The sequence below is a fragment of the Xenopus tropicalis genome, chromosome 1 (assembly GCF_000004195.4).
Source record: "Xenopus tropicalis strain Nigerian chromosome 1, UCB_Xtro_10.0, whole genome shotgun sequence".
NCBI classification, from domain to species: Eukaryota; Metazoa; Chordata; class Amphibia; order Anura; family Pipidae; genus Xenopus; species Xenopus tropicalis.
Window position 1 is genome coordinate 163158212 of NC_030677.2, and position 18186 is coordinate 163176397.

The window sequence follows — 18186 nt, forward strand, 5'->3', positions numbered from 1 at the left end:
ACCCCAAGCACAAATGAGAGTAACTGTGTGGGGGTTTGGCAGCACACCCTAATCTTTATTAGTCAGAAAACCCAACAACTGGTATTGCTGTGCTTTGAAGATATGGGAGCTGTAATTTCAAACACATAATAAAATCTGTTTCTGATGGAATTATTCCTCTATTATATAAAAAATGTAACTTTTATTGTTTAAGTATTTAGAGACATAAATCTTGTTACATAAGTAGCAATGAACAAAAACATGAGGAAGATTTAGAATTCTTAGGTTGCCCTAAAAATACTAATTTCTTCATTAAAATCTCCCCCCCAGAAATGCACCTTAAATTTGGCTTGCATGTGACACACGTGAAGTGCAGAATTAGTGAATACTGAAACCAGCTCTCAGATGTATTTATTCTCTCCATTGGCCTTGTAGTGCTTTGCAGTAGATCTATGAGGTGCATTTGGACATTGTTGGCTACAGCTGAACCTCTTGTGATACCAGAACATACTCAGCAGCGCATACTGTACCTCACAGCAGGGATCCCCAACCTATTTTACTCATGAGCCACACAAGCATGAAAAAAGTTCTTTGGGGGTGCCACTGCTAGCCTGCAGTACACCTATTTGTTATGCAACCAAAACTTGCCTCCACTCGGAGCAACATGTTGCTCAGGATCCACTGGTTGGGGATCACTGCTCTAGAATGTCTCTTAATCCAGTGCTTATTGCAGCCCTACAGCAGACTAACCAGGTGTCCCCACGTGCCACACCAAAGAGTACCAGGAAATACACCACAAGGTAATATCAGTGATTTTAATTTCTATACAGATGGCAAAAATACTTGAAGATAAAGCAAGTAAAACAACTTATTTAACAGCAGATCTGTACATCAGTGTAGCAAAATACACTATTTAAAAATAAGTTACTTGTACAGTACATAAAAATATAGATAATCTGCGGAATGCCTATATTTCCATTTACTTATCATACATATAACATACTGTAAGACTTGATATGATTAAGGTGCTTTCCCCCGGCTTTATTTCCTCAGCCCATAGCTGCCAGCGGGAGGGTTCCAAGGCACTCTGGTACCAGGGAAGCTTTGGTGTCAGGGAGTTTGGGAATCAATATGGCATGGAACATTCCTGCTGCCGTAGCAAGGGCACTCCATGCCAACGTGGCAGAAAGAGCATCACAGCTTAGAACCTGGTGTCAGCAAATACTAGATTTCCATGTTGATGCTGAGCTATTGCTGACGACCAGATAACGGTGACCCCCCCATAGCATTAGCAACAGTGACACGGAATGAAATGGCGCAACCTCCGAAATGCACAGAACCGCCTTTCCCAAAATAACAATGCTGACTGATATTGGAGCAGAAATACAACTTCCGATGAAAATGGGGTATAACTTTCACTTGTTTTGACCTAAACAGTAAGGGGCAGATTTATCAAAATGTGAGTTTAGAGCCAATACATAAAAACTCACCCATGTTCTGTGCATTCCTATGGGATTTTTAGAAATGATGAGTATTAACTTTTCACCCATTAATAAATACACTTCTAAAAATCCCATAGGGATGAACAAAACATGTGTGAGTTTTTATGTATTGGCTCTAAACTCACATTTTGATAAATCTGTTGTGATCTGTGGGCAATAGTAAAACAATATGGCGGCACCCAGTCATAGAATGCAAAGGAATGCTCCTTTGGAAGAAAGGCAAGTCCTGGTTAGAAACCCATTTAGCACTTTTGAACACACTATGCTTTATCTTCTGCGCTCACTAGTTTAATGCACAGCAGTCAAAGAACCCACATGTAATGTTTATGACATTGTATCACCATCTCCCTTTTAACACTGCTGCCAGTGATTGGGGTCAGTCTGTGCCACTTTAGGCTTATGGCTAACAGGGAATACCTTGCAATACAGGAATATCCCGCCAGCAACTGCAGTGCCCCTTACAGATACTACATGGCCCCTCTTAGGGCTTCCGTGTGAGCAGAGGTGCCATTTGCAAGCCCTAATGTTAGAGTGCTAAGGGACTGCTACAGGTATTGTTACCCCCCCCCCCTTCTCTTCAAATACATGAGAAAATTACTGAAGGCAAGATGGCAAAGGCTGAAATTATCCTAAATCTGCATCATTTATTTGTAAAGTATCATTACAGTAAAACCAAAACCAGGTACACAAACTTACCAATCCTGGTGAGACACTGGTAGAGAGGTAACAAACACCTTGCTTGGCTATGCTAATGTCTTGTGCTAAGAATAAAGTGATACATTACAAATAGGGAACATTCAGTAAGCGCAATGGCTTTGGGCCTTCCTGTCAGATAAGTGCTATTGGCTGCTTGTGATTCACCTCGCAGCCACCAACTGCTCTGAGCCTGCCCAAGACTTCCCAGCATTGTGTGACACGGCCCAAGCCAGCCTTTGTAGTCTCACTGGCTATATCTCCTAGCACATCCCTTACAGACTATAGAAGAGAGAGATTGTGCCTTCTTTACACATCTGGATTTGGAAACCAGGCTTGGTATTTGTAAATGGAAGTGGCACCCTGCTGTGGCGGACAGATTACTCTGACAGCTCAACATTGGCTCAATGGGATTTGTGTTCATGAACTAATGGCGGGGCACAGGCTGCAAATCAGCAGGTTATTCTGGTGTTGGGGGAGCAAAGAGGGTAAACTGAGGGCTTTGTTTGGATGGAGGTTTCCCTCCACCCAAAGGGAAAGGGAACAATATTTATATATATATATATTTATATATTTCAATACTGTAGTGTTTTATCTGCCAGCAACTGTTTAACATTGGCAGGCCAGAGGCATAGGTGTATTTTCACGGTGAGGGCAGTGAGGCTATGGAATGCCCTTAGTGCTTTAATGCCTTTAGGAGGGGCCTGGATGAGTTCTTGAACAAGCTTAGTATCCAAGGCTATTGTGATACTAATATCTACAGTCAGTATTGATATTGGTATTTATGATTTATGTATGCGAATGTATAGACAGGTCAGTATGGGTTTATGTATGTGAGTGTATAGATAGGCCAGTATGGGTCTGTATGTGAGTGTACAGATAGGTCGGTATTGGTCTGTATGTGAGTGTATAGATAGGTCAGTATGGGTCTGTATGTGAGTGTATAGATAGGTCAGTATGGGTCTGTATGTGAGTGTATAGATAGGTCAGTATGGGTCTGTATGTGAGTGTATAGATAGGTCAGTATGGGTCTGTATGTGAGTGGATAGATAGGTCAGTATGGGTATGTATGTGAGTGTATAGATAGGTCAGTATGGGTCTGTATGTGAGTGGATAGATAGGTCAGTATGGGTCTGTATGTGAGTGTATAGATAGGTCAGTATGGGTCTGTATGTGAGTGTATAGATAGGCCAGTATGGGTCTGTATGTGAGTGTATAGATAGGTCAGTATGGGTCTGTATGTGAGTGTATAGATAGGTCAGTATGGGTCTGTATGTGAGTGGATAGATAGGTCAGTATGGGTTTATGTATGTGAGTGTATAGATAGGTCAGTATGGGTCTGTATGTGAGTGTACAGATAGGTCGGTATGGGTCTGTATGTGAGTGTACAGATAGGTCGGTATGGGTCCGTATGTGAGTGTATAGATAGGTCAGTGTGGGTCTGTATGTGAGTGTATAGATAGGTCAGTATGGGTCTGTATGTGAGTGTACAGATAGGTCGGTATGGGTCTGTATGTGAGTGTACAGATAGGTCGGTATGGGTCCGTATGTGAGTGGATAGATAGGTCAGTGTGGGTCTGTATGTGAGTGTATAGATAGGTCAGTATGGGTCCGTATGTGAGTGGATAGATAGGTCAGTATGGGTCTGTATGTGAGTGTATAGATAGGTCAGTATGGGTCTGTATGTGAGTGGATAGATAGGTCAGTATGGGTCTGTATGTGAGTGGATAGATAGGTCAGTATGGGTCTGTATGTGAGTATATAGATAGGTTAGTATGGGTCTGTATGTGAGTGTATAGATAGGTCAGTATGGGTCTGTATGTGAGTGTATAGATAGGTCAGTATGGGTCTGTATGTGAGTATATAGATAGGTTAGTATGGGTCTGTATGTGAGTGTATAGATAGGTCAGTATGTGTCTGTATGTGAGTGTATAGATAGGTCAGTGTGGGTCTGTATGTGAGAGTATAGATAGGTCAGTATGGGTCTGTGTGTGAGTGGATAGATAGGTCAGTATGGGTCTGTATGTGAGTGGATAGATAGGTCAGTATGGGTCTGTATGTGAGTGGATAGATAGGTCAGTATGGGTCTGTATGTGAGTGGATAGATAGGTCAGTATGGGTCTGTGTGTGAGTGGATAGATAGGTCAGTATGGGTCTGTGTGTGAGTGGATAGATAGGCCAGTATGGGTCTGTATGTGAGTGGATAGATAGGTCAGTATGGGTCTGTATGTGAGTGGATAGATAGGTCAGTATGGGTCTGTATGTGAGTGGATAGATAGGTCAGTGTGGGTCTGTATGTGAGTGGATAGATAGGTCAGTGTGGGTCTGTATGTGAGTGGATAGATAGGTCAGTATGGGTCTGTATGTGAGTGGATAGATAGGTCGGTATGGGTCTATGTGTATGCTGAGATTGCTTACAAAGGTTGAACTTTATGGACTTTTTTAACCCAACTTAACTATGTAAGAGAACTGACTGGCTATTAGTTTTTCACATGATCTATTTTCATTAGCACAGCTGGATTTCATACTGACGCTGCCAAGAAAACCTCTCAGAAATGTGTGCGGTTCCTTCTATTTCCGATTACCATTTTGAAGCCAAAACAAACAAAAATAACATTGTTTGCAGAAGGGGGGACATGTTCATCCGAGGCTCGGTGCCACAGAACAGCAGATGAAACTCAAACAGACAGTACCACCTAAAACTCTGGCCTGTCACTGGACCTGGATGGTGCCTGCATTTTACAGTGATACTAACTCATGCCCATTTTTCTCAACCATGCAGCTATCATGGCAGGCTCACAGGTGGTGCAAACACCCAATAGGCTGTTTGCTTATTAGGAAAACCAGTGTAAATAGCTAGACACTTGTGCAACAGCATGAGGAAACCATCGCCAGGTAACAGGGCAGTTGGAGGTGCAAGGCCAGAACAAGCAGCTCTGTAAAGTGAAATGGACATATTTAAGACCAAAGAGAAAAAGCAAGAGAGTAGAAATAGCAGCCATTTAGTTGAGCTCCCATAACCCTCAACAAGTAGCAGCTATGGGGCCACACTGTTTAAAAGATGAAACATATTACAAAATAATGCAAATGCCTTGTGTCTTTGCAGCATTCACGGGGCTCATTTCATTACTTTTGTACAGATTTAATACTAATACTGAGCTCTCAACCTACTAATATGCAGTCAGGATAGAGGAGCACCCTCTGGTGGTACTAGTTCTCGTTTAGCCATCCTCATACCAGTCATACGTTTTCCTCTGAGATGCAATGCAGATCCAGTTTGCATTCTAGGTAGAATTTTTAAAATTTTTCATATGGATTCAATGTGTTACAGTTCCCTGGGAATATAAAGAGCAAGCCATTTGTTACCTCTCTACCACGCAAGGCACTGGAGTATAAACCCATCTGCTCAGACTCTCACACTGGGGGCTTATAGCAACACATTTAATGCAGCTGGTCCTGACCTAACCATACACTGATACTGCATGAACACAAATCAACTGCCTAATCCAATGTAATCACTTTCAATATGCTGCTATTGCATGGTATTTCCTCTGTCCATGATTACCAATCATATTATTCCAATTATATTGCAAAAGATAAAATCTGATATCAGTTTGGGACACTACTGAGCTAAAAATTGTTGTTGTTTTTTTAATAAATGGTTTCATTTGTCCCACAGAGGAACAAGTGCACCTGGGTAGTAACCCATAGCAACCATGCAGTGATTGGTTGCAAGACGAACAATTAAAATAAACATCTTGGTGATAGCTGATAGGCTGCTGTTACATGCCTAGCCAGAACAAAGCCTAAAGGGGGCGACCTACGGGTGGACGATATCAGGCTTATTCGAATTAGAATGACTGGTATATGCGCAGTCGTTTGGGGGCCATGTCCCCGATCCGACTAAATTTTTAAACCTGCCCGAACCAAGAAGTTTGGGCTTAATAGTGGCAGCCATGTTGTTTGCATGACCAGCTGCATTACTAGGAGATGAAGTCCGTTTAGTAGAACAAGCCTTTTCTCACAACGGCCACTGCACTTACCAGACTGGCGGTAGGTAACTGGCCCAGCAGTACCAGACTGGCGGCAGGTAACTGGCCCAGCAGTACCAGACTGGCGGCAGGTAACTGGCCCAGCAGTACCAGACTGGCGGCAGGTAACTGGCCCAGCAGTACCAGACTGGCGGCAGGGAACTGACCCAGCAGTACTAACCAGCAGCATAAAAGGAGCATATTTTCAAACAGAAGCCTAGAGGTAACTTGGTTATATAATTGTTATTAAATCATTTGTATAATAAAAAGTTCTTTACACCCTGTGGGGTTGAATGTCAGTCACTTCAGATGTTAATGCTGAAGTACAAGGCACATGGGACGGTGATAGAAAGCTCTGCAGTGCATAAAGGATGAAATTAATGCTTATTGCACACACTGGTGCAGTGTCGAATTAGAGAAATACAATTGGTAAGCCCAGCCATAGAGGGCAAGATAAAATGTTAGTTGTGCTGTAACATCTACATTGCTGCAGGCCTGTCTACACAACGAGTAGGTGCTTGGAAGCAGCCCAAGTTACATCTGCAGGTACCTTCTGAGCGTGGAAGACTTCATCAAGATATGATTACACCTTGTAAACAAAAAGCTTATTAAAACTAACCTTTCACTGCATCAGGGGCCAGCACAAGCCAGCACAGGCAGCAGAAAGCAGGGGCCCTTTAACAGGCCTAATAGATTAACACCCAATGAGGGCTTACAATTTAACCCATGAAAAAATTTAAAAAGTTACATTCTTGGTTTGATCAACAAATAGGCTCTGGTGATCTGTTTATAGGAAGTAAATGTGCCGGTTCCATATTCCTCCAACAAAGCCCCACTGTCATAAGGGAGTGTAAGGATTGTCTATTGCTCGCATCCGGCTCCGGGATGGAGAATCCAGCTCATAGTCCGACTCTCTGTGAGCGCTAGATTGTGCCCCACTAGCCTCACTCCTCAAGAAACTCCGGTTCAGTTCCTCGGGCGGCGGCACGCGGTGGAAGATCTGCTCTGGGAAAGAAAAGTGGTGGAAATCCTCTGTATACTGATGTCTCAGTGGACTTGGGGAAGGGAATTGGGAGACACTGCGCTCTGAACTTGAGTGCTGAATGGCCAATGGGAACAGTAATGAAGTACAGACTGATGTGCCCAGCTCTGTAAGAAAGAAAAAAAAATCCTGTGAGAGTCTATAATTATTAGCAAGACTTAAAAAGATTAATTTTAATACCAATGACAAGATCACTGCATGAAAATAAACTGCTCACATTGTGTTCTTCCTTCCACACTGAGCTTATCCCAGTCCTACAGACTGCACGTGCCCAAAGGCACAAAAGGTAGTCGGGATGCCAAGAGCAGACATGCAAGGCTTCCATTAATGGGAAAGGAAGTACGGAATGTTTAGAGACATTCAATGCAAGGTGCCGCTTTACAGAGGAATGTAACAAGCAGCTCTAAACAATACATTTAGCACATACTAAATTACATGTAGGGATTTAAAGGAACAGTAACACCAAAAAATGAAAATGTTTTAAAATAATTACAGCAATGCTTTACCAGCAATGCTACACCATAAAATCATGACAGTATCCCTTTAAAATTACAAGCTGGGAAAAAAGAGAAAATACACAGGTTACAGGTTACACAGGTTACACAGCAGATAACAGATAAGTTCTGTAGACTACAATGATATTTTATCTGTTATCTGCTCTGTAACCTGTGCCATTTCTCCTTTTTTCCAGATTAAATGGCTGCCCCCTAGCAGGGTATTTATATAACCAATAGTAGGGTTTCTGAAGCAAACACCCCAGTGTTACCAGTGCAGGGAAATCGTACATAATGTATGAATTACTTTAATACACGTTCATTAGTGTCACTGCTCCTTTAAAGCCATAGGAGCTTTACAACAGATAAAGCATCAAGTACATACATCTAAAGCTTTTCTTTTTTAGGCAGGTTATGACATAAGGGCAGTTAATATTGTACACTGCAATCAAAAAGAGACCATCTGAAACATCTCTTGCATTAGACATTCCCCCCCACATTCTTTAGTTAATAATTTACAATAAGACAATATTTATTCTGCATTTAAAGCCAAAATGTGTATTTTACTTTGGACAAATGTACCCCATTCTCTGCTATATTTTCTTGAAGAAGACTACTGGATGGAAAATGTTATGAGATCATGTGACAGATCTTTATCAATGAACCGATTCAAGTGAGAGAATAGTGAGCGCAGCCGTTAGTTAGGAACAAGCAACGCACAGCTGTGCCCTTTGCATACACTGCTCTGTTCCTGGCTGGCCGCCCTGGAAGCTCAGTAATGCCCCCACACAAATCTGTGGCTTAAAACAAGAATTTTTAAGTTTGCAAACATTACATACAACCTTAATTCAGGGCTGGCAAATGAGAACACTGTATGATTTGATAACATTGAAGTGCAGAATAGTAATATAGAGCTACATTTGCTGGCAATGCGCTCTGATTTGCAGGTGTGATCATGTGGCTTCTGAAGAGGTGAAGTTAGTAATGGCATGGCAGCCCTCACTGACATCTTACTTTCTGCCCCCACCAATAGGCCTCATTAGCAAAAAGCTATAATCTATAATACCCAGTTCCATTCAGAGCTGCAAGATTTCAACATGTCCTTGTGTTTATGCTACAGGCTGGTCTAGTAGTCTGCTGGGATGCAAATACATTGCTGTATCGCAAAAGTTCCTCCCTCCCTTATGCTTATCTTGCACTAAGTTCTAATAAGGCAGAGTCATGCCCCTTTCACCATACACAGGCTGAATTTGGACATAACTGATCAATCAGATTACAGCAGATTCCATAGCTCCACATGTACTCCAATGTTGGGTTATGGAAAGGTACCAGCCCAAAATCAAACTCAATCTTAACACACACCCAGCAAATAATTCAGTATGGAATCATTATCCAGACCAATATTCACTTAACTTGGCTATTCTCAACCACTGGCAGCCTACAGCTGTTGTTTGGCAGGTTGGCATGTATAGGACTATGAAGGCAGTGCTTGGCTCTTATGTGGTGTGACTTGACAATCAGATAACCTTGCCAAAAGAGTGTTTGCTAAGTTCAAACAGTTCATTGTTGCAGGTCAGATGCGTGCATACAACTCGTAACTTGCCAGTAGGTATGAACGCAGAGTTTGATGTCTCATGTTATTGTTAGGTTAATATCTGTCTGGAACTCTGGGGTAAACCATGTGTACTATTTATGTTTATACTTGAATGTGAATAAGAAGTATATTTACTTTACTTATATATTTATTATCTGTCTGTACCCTCCCATGAGTCTTTTATAAAGGTTTGGTTTGCTTTTCTGTGTTTTTTACATTTTTTGTAAGTATTGTACATTATGTAATAGGACAGACACTGTCTCTTTAAGAGTATATCCTATATATTTTTTCTAACTTTTTTTCTAAGTTGTTTTTGATTGCTTGCATCTTCTATAAATGTTTACTTCCTGTGGCTCACATTTAAGTGTCCTTAGGGCATGAAACACGTAGGGCCTTTGGAGATGTTTTATAACTTTGAATAGTTTTTACTTGTAAAATATTTGACCTCTGTGGAGTTTCCTTGGCGCCTATATGCACATGGTGCTTGTTGCTTTCTGCACCTCATGCTGAGGGTCTGGGGCTGTGTTTTGCTTACTATTGGTCATTTTGTGCCTTTATTTTTGGTTTTGCATTTTCCATACAACTTCCTACACAGGTATACAAATATATATGTCTATGTATATTGAGTCTCTTTCTAGCTGCCAGTTACTGCTGATATGCACAACTTGTTACCCTTTTGCTATAATAGATGACAGCCACTAGCTGGAGCTGTAGGACAGTAACTGAAACCACATCTTTAGTCGGCTCACCCTCGGAGTTCCACTTCAACTACATGACCTTAAATCCAGTCCACTAAGGTATTAAACAAACAAATTGTCACTGCTAATTCATTTAGTGGAGCTGGCAAAAAATAAGGTGAAGTAATAACACAGAATGCTCTCTGGGTGCACAGCCTTACAGCACCAAGACAGACATTCATTGAAGAGCATTTCTATGATTCCATTCACAGTTGGGTATTCGTTTGTGATCAGAGCCTGGCACAGGCATGCTATGTACCACAGAAACAAGTGTGTTATCATGTGGTAACATATAACTGTGACTTTATGGCTTTTTGTGACTACTGAATGTGTCCTTCATGCTTGTTATGGAAGTAAATCAGCATTATTACTTATTGAGATGCAGTATATATTTTGGTTTGTCTCAATATCAACATAACCTAGAATACTAATGCTACTACTGTAAATTTACCTCTACTGAGACAAGGAAAATGACAGAAGGCCCTACATGGTTACTGACGCAGTGTACATCGTGGCCTACACAAACAGTGCATGGGACAAATCCCCATACATCACCGTGTGTCTAAAGGGCAGCATCATTTGACAGAAGTTACAAAAAATAGGTGTACACTGTGTGTGGCTTCCTTGGAAAGCTAATAACTCTATGGTCATTACTATAAATTCCCTGATAAAAACACACAACGGGAATAATGTTTTTTTTTTTTCTTTTGCAATAACTGTACAGTTCCCTTCTTTGTTTATTAAACAGAAAAAGGACATCCCAAGGTTTGGCCAACTGCTTTTAATACAGGTATGGGATCCGTTATGTGGAAACCAGTTATTTAGAAATTACGGCAAGGTAATCTTCCATAGAGTTCATTTTAATCAAATAATTCTAATTTTTAAAAGTTATTTTCTTTTTTGCCATAATATGAAAACAGTTGTACTTGTACTTGATCCTACCTAAGATATAATAAATTCCTATTGGAGGCAAAATAATCCTATTGGGTTTAGTTAATGTTTAAATTATTTTTAATAGACCTGTAAGTATGGAGATCCCTTATCCGGAAAACCCCAGGTACTGAGGATTCTGAATTAACAGGTCCCATTCTTGTACTAGATAAACAAAGGACATAAAGTTCCATGCCCCGTAACTCCCCCTGCCCTGAGAAACTAAATATCACACACAACCAACCTCCCAGCCCAGCTTTGTTTACAGCACCATTATGAGGTTAGACTTTCAATGTTGGGGTTGTTTTCTCTGGAAAAAAGGCACTTGTGAGGGGACATAAATACTCTGTACAAGTACATTAGAGGGGATTATAGACAGATAGGGTTTTTTTTCCCATAAAAACAATCAGTGCACCAGAGGCCACTCCTTTAGATCAGAGGAACAGAAATTTCATTTTTCTTTTCACAGAGAGGGCAGTGAGGTTGTGGAATGCCCTTCCAAGTGATGTTGTGATGGCAGATTCTGTTAATGCCTTTAGGGTAATGTCCCATAAAGAGATTCGTTGCCCCTGATAGATCACTGCTGCTGTGGGCGACTATCTCGAAATGCTTTTCCACTGGCAACAACAGGAATCACCAGTGGAAAGGCCAATGCATCATTTTTTTGAAGACGCGCAATGCATAGGCCTTTTCACCGAAGATTCCCTTTGTTGCCAGTTGAAAAGCTTTTTGGAGAGACCAGTTGCCCACAGTAGCAGAGATCAATAGTGGACAGCTATTCTCTTCATGGGACATTACCCTTAAGGGAAGCTTGGATAACTTCTTGAACAAACATAATATCCAAGGCTGTTGTGATACTAAAATCTATATGGTATATATAGTTTACTGTATGTATCTCTTGCATAGCTAGCTAGGAACCCACATGGCCATAAAACAAAAGTTGTAGTTGTGCAACGGGGTAAACATGGGCAGAACTAAATAATGCTAAATGCTTACCATGTGGCTGGACACCTGCTACCACGTAACCAGACAACTTCACGTCACACGCTGCTCCACACTCCAGTGGAATTGGCTGTAATCGGAAGTACTGAAGCATTTCCAACACAGACCGGAAACGGAGATGCTGTACATGGCACTGACCTCTCTCTGTAAGGGTTAGGCGCAAGTGCTGTAAAGAAACGAATTGTGCATTGTTACAAGATCAGGTACATGTTCCTAGTTGTTGCTTCAAACTTAGGTACAGGTTTAGCAAAATGTGAGATTAAAGCTCACCACAAAAATATGCACTCACTTTTTCATTTCTATAAAATTTTTAGAAGAGTATCAGGCTAATGCCACGCCATGTGTATGGCATATATTTTTGGCAAGCCGAAAAACTCTTGCCGAAAATACGCACCATGCACTCCTACCTGTGCCCGAAATGAAAGGAATAGGCTCAGGTACAGGCACATGCCCTTAATTGCACATGTGTATTAAGTCAGTTTTGCAGAAATAGCAAGTAGTACTTAAAAATACTTTTTTGCTCCAACTTTACAATTGAAGAATTGTAACTTTACACAGAAAACTAAGAATAAAGACACCAACAATAGTTAGACAGAAAGCCCACACTGGTTGTAGGTAACCCCAACTGTCCCTTTGCTGCTTCCTTCTAGACACTTTCTGTGCGTGGGTGGTGCTTTGGCAGCAATATCCTCATCCTGAGGCCTCACAGTTCCTGCTAGCACTTCCTCATTTAAGCAGTTTCATTTAGGAACAGAAAGGAGGCTAACAGCATTATAAATCTGTAAATCTTACCCGTATCTATTCCAATTGGCTTTTGTTAAGTGACCGGTATCCGTGCCAGTCCAGTTGGAGGAGACAGAAGCTTACAAAATTTTTGCATTCACTTAAGCCAAAAAAACCAACATGACCCTGTGCACAGCTTCTCACAGTGAAAGCTTATATGCAATGCTACATAGCATTAGTTTTCTCATGTCACTCTATGCCAGATGAGCAGATTTTAATATTTTATGAATTTCAAACTATTTTTTCCACTATTATATTGTAGAGTAAGATCCTTACCTTTGCCCTTCCTTGAAAATTAAATGTAAGAACATATTCCCCTCTTCTTGTTTCACTCTGTCTCACAAGGAAGACACCGTGCCCTTCAACTCCCTGGGACTGGACAAGCTGAGCAGCTTTGACCCGTGAGATGGGCCCATGGAACCAGGGTGAGGAAGCCAGAAAATGATCAGTTTTGTGGCAGCATTGCTCAGGTGGCACAAAGACAGAAGCTCCTGGGGAGAAATAAGAACAAAAAAAAAAAATCACTCTTTGTGATATAATGGTAGTTGATTGTGAGCACAGTGAGTTAGATAAACATTGAAGTCAATACATAACATAAATCTGGATATCTTCAACCTTTCACGAGCTGATCTCTCCTACAATATAATGCTGAAAACTCAAATGCTGTATTTGCAAGTTAAATTACTGTCTCCCATGCCATCCCTCCAGTTATGTAATTCCCCTTGGCACACATGTCAGGTCAATTCTGCCACCAAAAAAGCGCCCCCTCCTCTGCCTGCCCATTTTCTAAAAATGGGCTCCTAAATACCTTAACAATGTACTGTTCAGTCTTTGCAGTAAAAGACTACAGCATGGCTTCTCTAGCCAAAATGTATGGTTACAAGTTTATTATCTGGGTTTTAATCCAAGACCTACTTTAAAGCATACTTTCATTCCTTTCTTTACTCAGTAGAAATAAATTGGCCCAGTTGGTTAAAGTGCTGGGTATTGGAAGCTTGGTTTGATTCCAATGTTAAATTTGTGAGACTTCTGGCAAACAAGTCTCTGGAGTCAGATTTAGACCCAGGACACTGACTATGAAGGTAGGGCACTCATATGCCATACAGCGATATGTTTGGACAAACAATTTTGAGAGAATCTCTCTCTTCCTCAAGTCAGTGCTGTAATGACATAGTGATGGAGATATAGATTAGTAACAAGCAGAACAAAGAGGAAGTGAGGCAAAACCACTGTAACATTGAATCAGAATAGAAGTGAATAGGGGTTATGAAGGTGAGAATGAAAATCAGCATTCCTGGTAGAGTTTTCCTTTTCCCCATCTAGTTTCTGATCCATAAATATTACTCAACACAGAACCAAAATATAAATATCACACTGGCTGCAACAGCATTAAATTTGCCAAGGTAAACATTCAAAGTTCTCTGTTAGGATAACATATCCTTATGAGATTTCTTTTCCAGTACGTGCATGGAGTATTTGCAGTTGGAAGAAGAAGAGTGTACACAGTTGGAGGGGTAATTCGGATTTTGGTTTGTCACATTAAACACTGTGCAACAGGGAAGGCTGGATTTCAGGGCTGGAATGCGCAGGATATGTACTGCTATAATGAGTTTCCGAGCAGATCTTGGGTGAGGCCATTTACACATGGCTATAACTATGTCTTTTCTGAATGATAGGGGATACTGATCAAAGAACATATCAGGCCAGGACAGAACTACAATCACAACTTTGTGAAATGTATTGAGATCAAAGCAAATGGCTCAGGGTAACCCCCTTCTTCAGCTACAGACAACTACAGGACAGAACTATGCAGGTATCATGCATTTATCAACATAGGGGCCCATATACGTTTATGCTTTAACCTGGAAAACAATTCAGTGTCTGGATTTAAAAGGACTGACAAACAGATAAACTTTAAAAGCAGACAATTGTGTTTAGAAAAAAAGTGTTGTATTGTCCTGTCCAAAAATTGTTCAGCAGCTCTCCATTTGTATTTTAGCAGCTATCTGCTTGCTAGGGACTTATTTAACCTAGCAAACAGACAGTGGTTTCACTAAGAGATGGGAATATGAATAGTAGAGGGCCTGCATAGAAAGATAAGTAATAAAAAGTAACAATAATAATAAAATTGGAGCCTTACAGAACAATAGTTTTTGAAAGCTAGAAAGAGCCAGAAGAGAAAGGCAAATAATTAAAAAAAATATATAAAAAATAAATAATAAAACCAATTGCAAAGTTGCTAGGAATGGGGCATTCTTTAACATACTAAAAATTAACTTAAAGGTGAATCACTCTTAAGTATGAATTCAGGTCTACTTTAAGAGCTGAGCACCAGGAGTATTGTCAATTCACAAGCTAGGGTGTGCACATGTGATTGTAAGGCCTATGGTACATACCATACCCACAGGGTCCTCAAGGAGAACCACAGTGTCACCTCTAATTGCATGTGACTGCTCCCTATTAAACAAATGGGAAACACTCAGCATATGACAGATAATAACTCATAAACACTGGCTCTGGGTTACTTAAAGGTGCCTGGTTGTCACTGCTAGTGTTTACGACAGTCCATTGTTTTCAATGGAAAGCAATGACAGGCTATAAAAGACATTATGACTGTTAGTGATAGTTTTCTGAGGGTATAAATGTCATGTGAGCCATAACCCTTAGCAAGGCTAACTATCTTTACCCTACATGTGATGATGTATGTTAATAGGTGGAAAGGCATTTCAGAGTGGTTAGTCGCCCGCGGTAGCAGCGATCTATCGCAGGCAACTAACTCACTCCGTGGGTCCTTAGCCTAAGGGAGAAGACACACAGAGTACTTAGTAGCAGTTACTTGTCACAGCTACAATACCGAAAATTGCCTCTGCTAAAATACACAGAGACAATTATCAGTTATTATCATCATATCAGACATATTCTAATAATAATGAATAAGATTCCAATTGGACATGGTGGTAAAGTTCATTTCCCTTATAATCGCATTAGTATAAAGAGTCTTTGGTCTCTTTCTGCCAATTTCTGAAAAAACAGGTATCAGCCATTATTTTACAATCCAACTTGCTATGCGTACAGTCAAAATAGCCGACCTTCCGGTTCAGCCAATATGTACCGTTTTTGCCATGACCCCAATCTTATGACCCTCTTTTACAGTCTCCTTACTGCTCTCCTATACTTCAAGGAATCTGGGTGAAACCTGCTTTACTAAAATTGTTACCACATTTTCTCCAAGACTGCTCATCTTTCTGTCTGCCTATGCAAACAAAAGGGAAATCAGTCATTGTTGGACTACATATACCAACATTCTTAAATGACAGCTGTCTGATAAAATGAGAAAAAATACATGGGGGGTAGATCAAATTCTTACTTCTATAAATGACTATGAATATAAAAGAGTTTTAATCAGTTGACTTTTGAACACCGCTGCAGCATTCTGGTGTCCACTCTTCAAGCACTGAGCAACATACCATGGCAAAACTGGTGGAAATGCCAAGGATGAGCGATTATAATATATTCAAAGAGTATATGATCATCTCTTCTTCATGCGGTTGCAAAAAATAAAGCCCCTGCTGCCAAGTTCAACAATCCTGGTTTATAAATTTTGATTGATCCCTGAGGACAGGGGCTTCGTTAGACAAATATTTAAATTTTTGTTAGGAATTAGCAAATCAAAGGCCTGACATGTGCATAAATGTTATTTCAATAAAATATCATACATAAAGCAGTCTTTGTCTATACACGGGATATATTTAAAATATGGCGTGATATATTGACAAGCAAACAGAACAAACCTTGTGTAATGGAGTCAGTACTGCCACTGCTGGGACTCTGGTTGGCTGTGTCTGAGTTAGAGGGTAGCTGTGTCTCTCCTTCAGTCTCATCCGACCTGTGGATGAAACAGAAATGGAATATTTTAATCCATCTAGAGCATTACCACATAACTCATCATAAACCCCCCCTCCCCCCAGTCAAGTAATATACAGGGCTACAGATGGAGCTTCCTTGCACAATTTAAGTAGTGTTTATAAGCATAGATAATAAAAGGGAACAATTTAGAGACTAGTTATTATAACCCCCGAACCCACCCTGATGATTAGCATATGCTAATTGGGATTGGGAAGGGTCAAAAGTTGGCGCGTGTGGCGAAAAAAAAATCCCCCCTAAAATGTAACCCTTTCTGAATGCTAATTAGCATACTGTGGATCCTGAACGGCAGGGTAACACATGACTGGGTTACTATTTAGGAATAAAAAAAATGATGCAGATGTAAAAATGCACAGATAATATGCCTCCAATATACAGCACTATGTGCCTGTCACATCAATAACATTATGATGCCAAAACTAACAGTATATTCCCTAGAATTCTTTCTCCTGGACCAATTCTGTTTTTCAGCAGCCTGAAACAAACCACCAAGACTAAGTTAGCAATAAGACAATACTACAATAGTATACTTTAAAAATGCCTCCAAAAATAAATTACAGCTAGCTAGATAACTTTCAAAGAGCTATACTATAGCAGTGTCAGGGTTATTGGAAGTTTAACTGCTAGGAGGGACTGCCATCTGAATAATACAATGCTCCCAGTCAAACATGAGGACTATACACACAGGGCACAAATATCACTGCATGGAGAAACTATGTATCATCTATTGTGATGGCCCAAGGGGTAACTGCACATGAAGAATTGAGTGCTGACAATATTTCAAGAGTTTGTTTCACTTTATGTCTTGAACAACGTATTCATTGCAGAAATGCTCAAGGTGGAGCTATGAAATTCTGTGGGCTGAAGCTAGATGTTCTCAGTACAAATTGGATATTGTTCTGGGCTGAGTCTGAAGGCTCTGCCTTTTAATAACAACATAGTCAAGATGGTAATGAATAAAAATGGTAATAAATGTAGATATACAGAAAAGGGGTGTTCTGTGCCTACAACAACCTATGCGCTCTTACTGTCTGTTTAACAGGAATGGAAAATAAATCTTATGAATATATAGGGTGCATTTTCCTTCCTACCAGCTACAAAGAACTGATCACATGGCACTAAACACAACAGGGCTTGTGCATCATGCGGACTTGTGAAATTGGTATTTCAAGGCAGAAATCATGAAAGAAAGCCTTGTTCTTAACAATTGACATGTCTCTGTGTCTCTATTAAACATCTTGACTGAGCAATAAGAAGCTTGGTCTGGATAACACCGTTGTAACACAACAAACTATTGTGATTAAAAATCATGCTATGAAATCATTACCATCCTCAAATTCAATACATATGTATAAAATATACTCCAGCCTGTTACATGAGCTGTCATGACTGCAGCTCCTCAGATAATCCAAAACACAGATGCCAACATCTTCAGCAAAATAAGAGCTTCCTATGAATCAAAGTTCCCATTCTGG

At 40.5% G+C, this 18186-nt stretch overlaps 1 protein-coding gene across 1 annotated transcript in view; it reads right to left on the reverse strand.

The window, feature by feature from the left end:
- Positions 1-780: 780 nt before the first annotated feature.
- Positions 781-18186, reverse strand: part of sh2b3 (SH2B adaptor protein 3) — an 89839-nt gene continuing 72433 nt past the window's right edge. The window contains 5 exon segments of the mRNA NM_001100247.1: positions 781-1438; positions 3212-7354; positions 11999-12170; positions 13064-13278; positions 16579-16673. Coding sequence (NP_001093717.1) covers positions 7044-7354; positions 11999-12170; positions 13064-13278; positions 16579-16673 — 793 coding nt within the window. The 3' untranslated portion in view covers positions 781-1438; positions 3212-7043.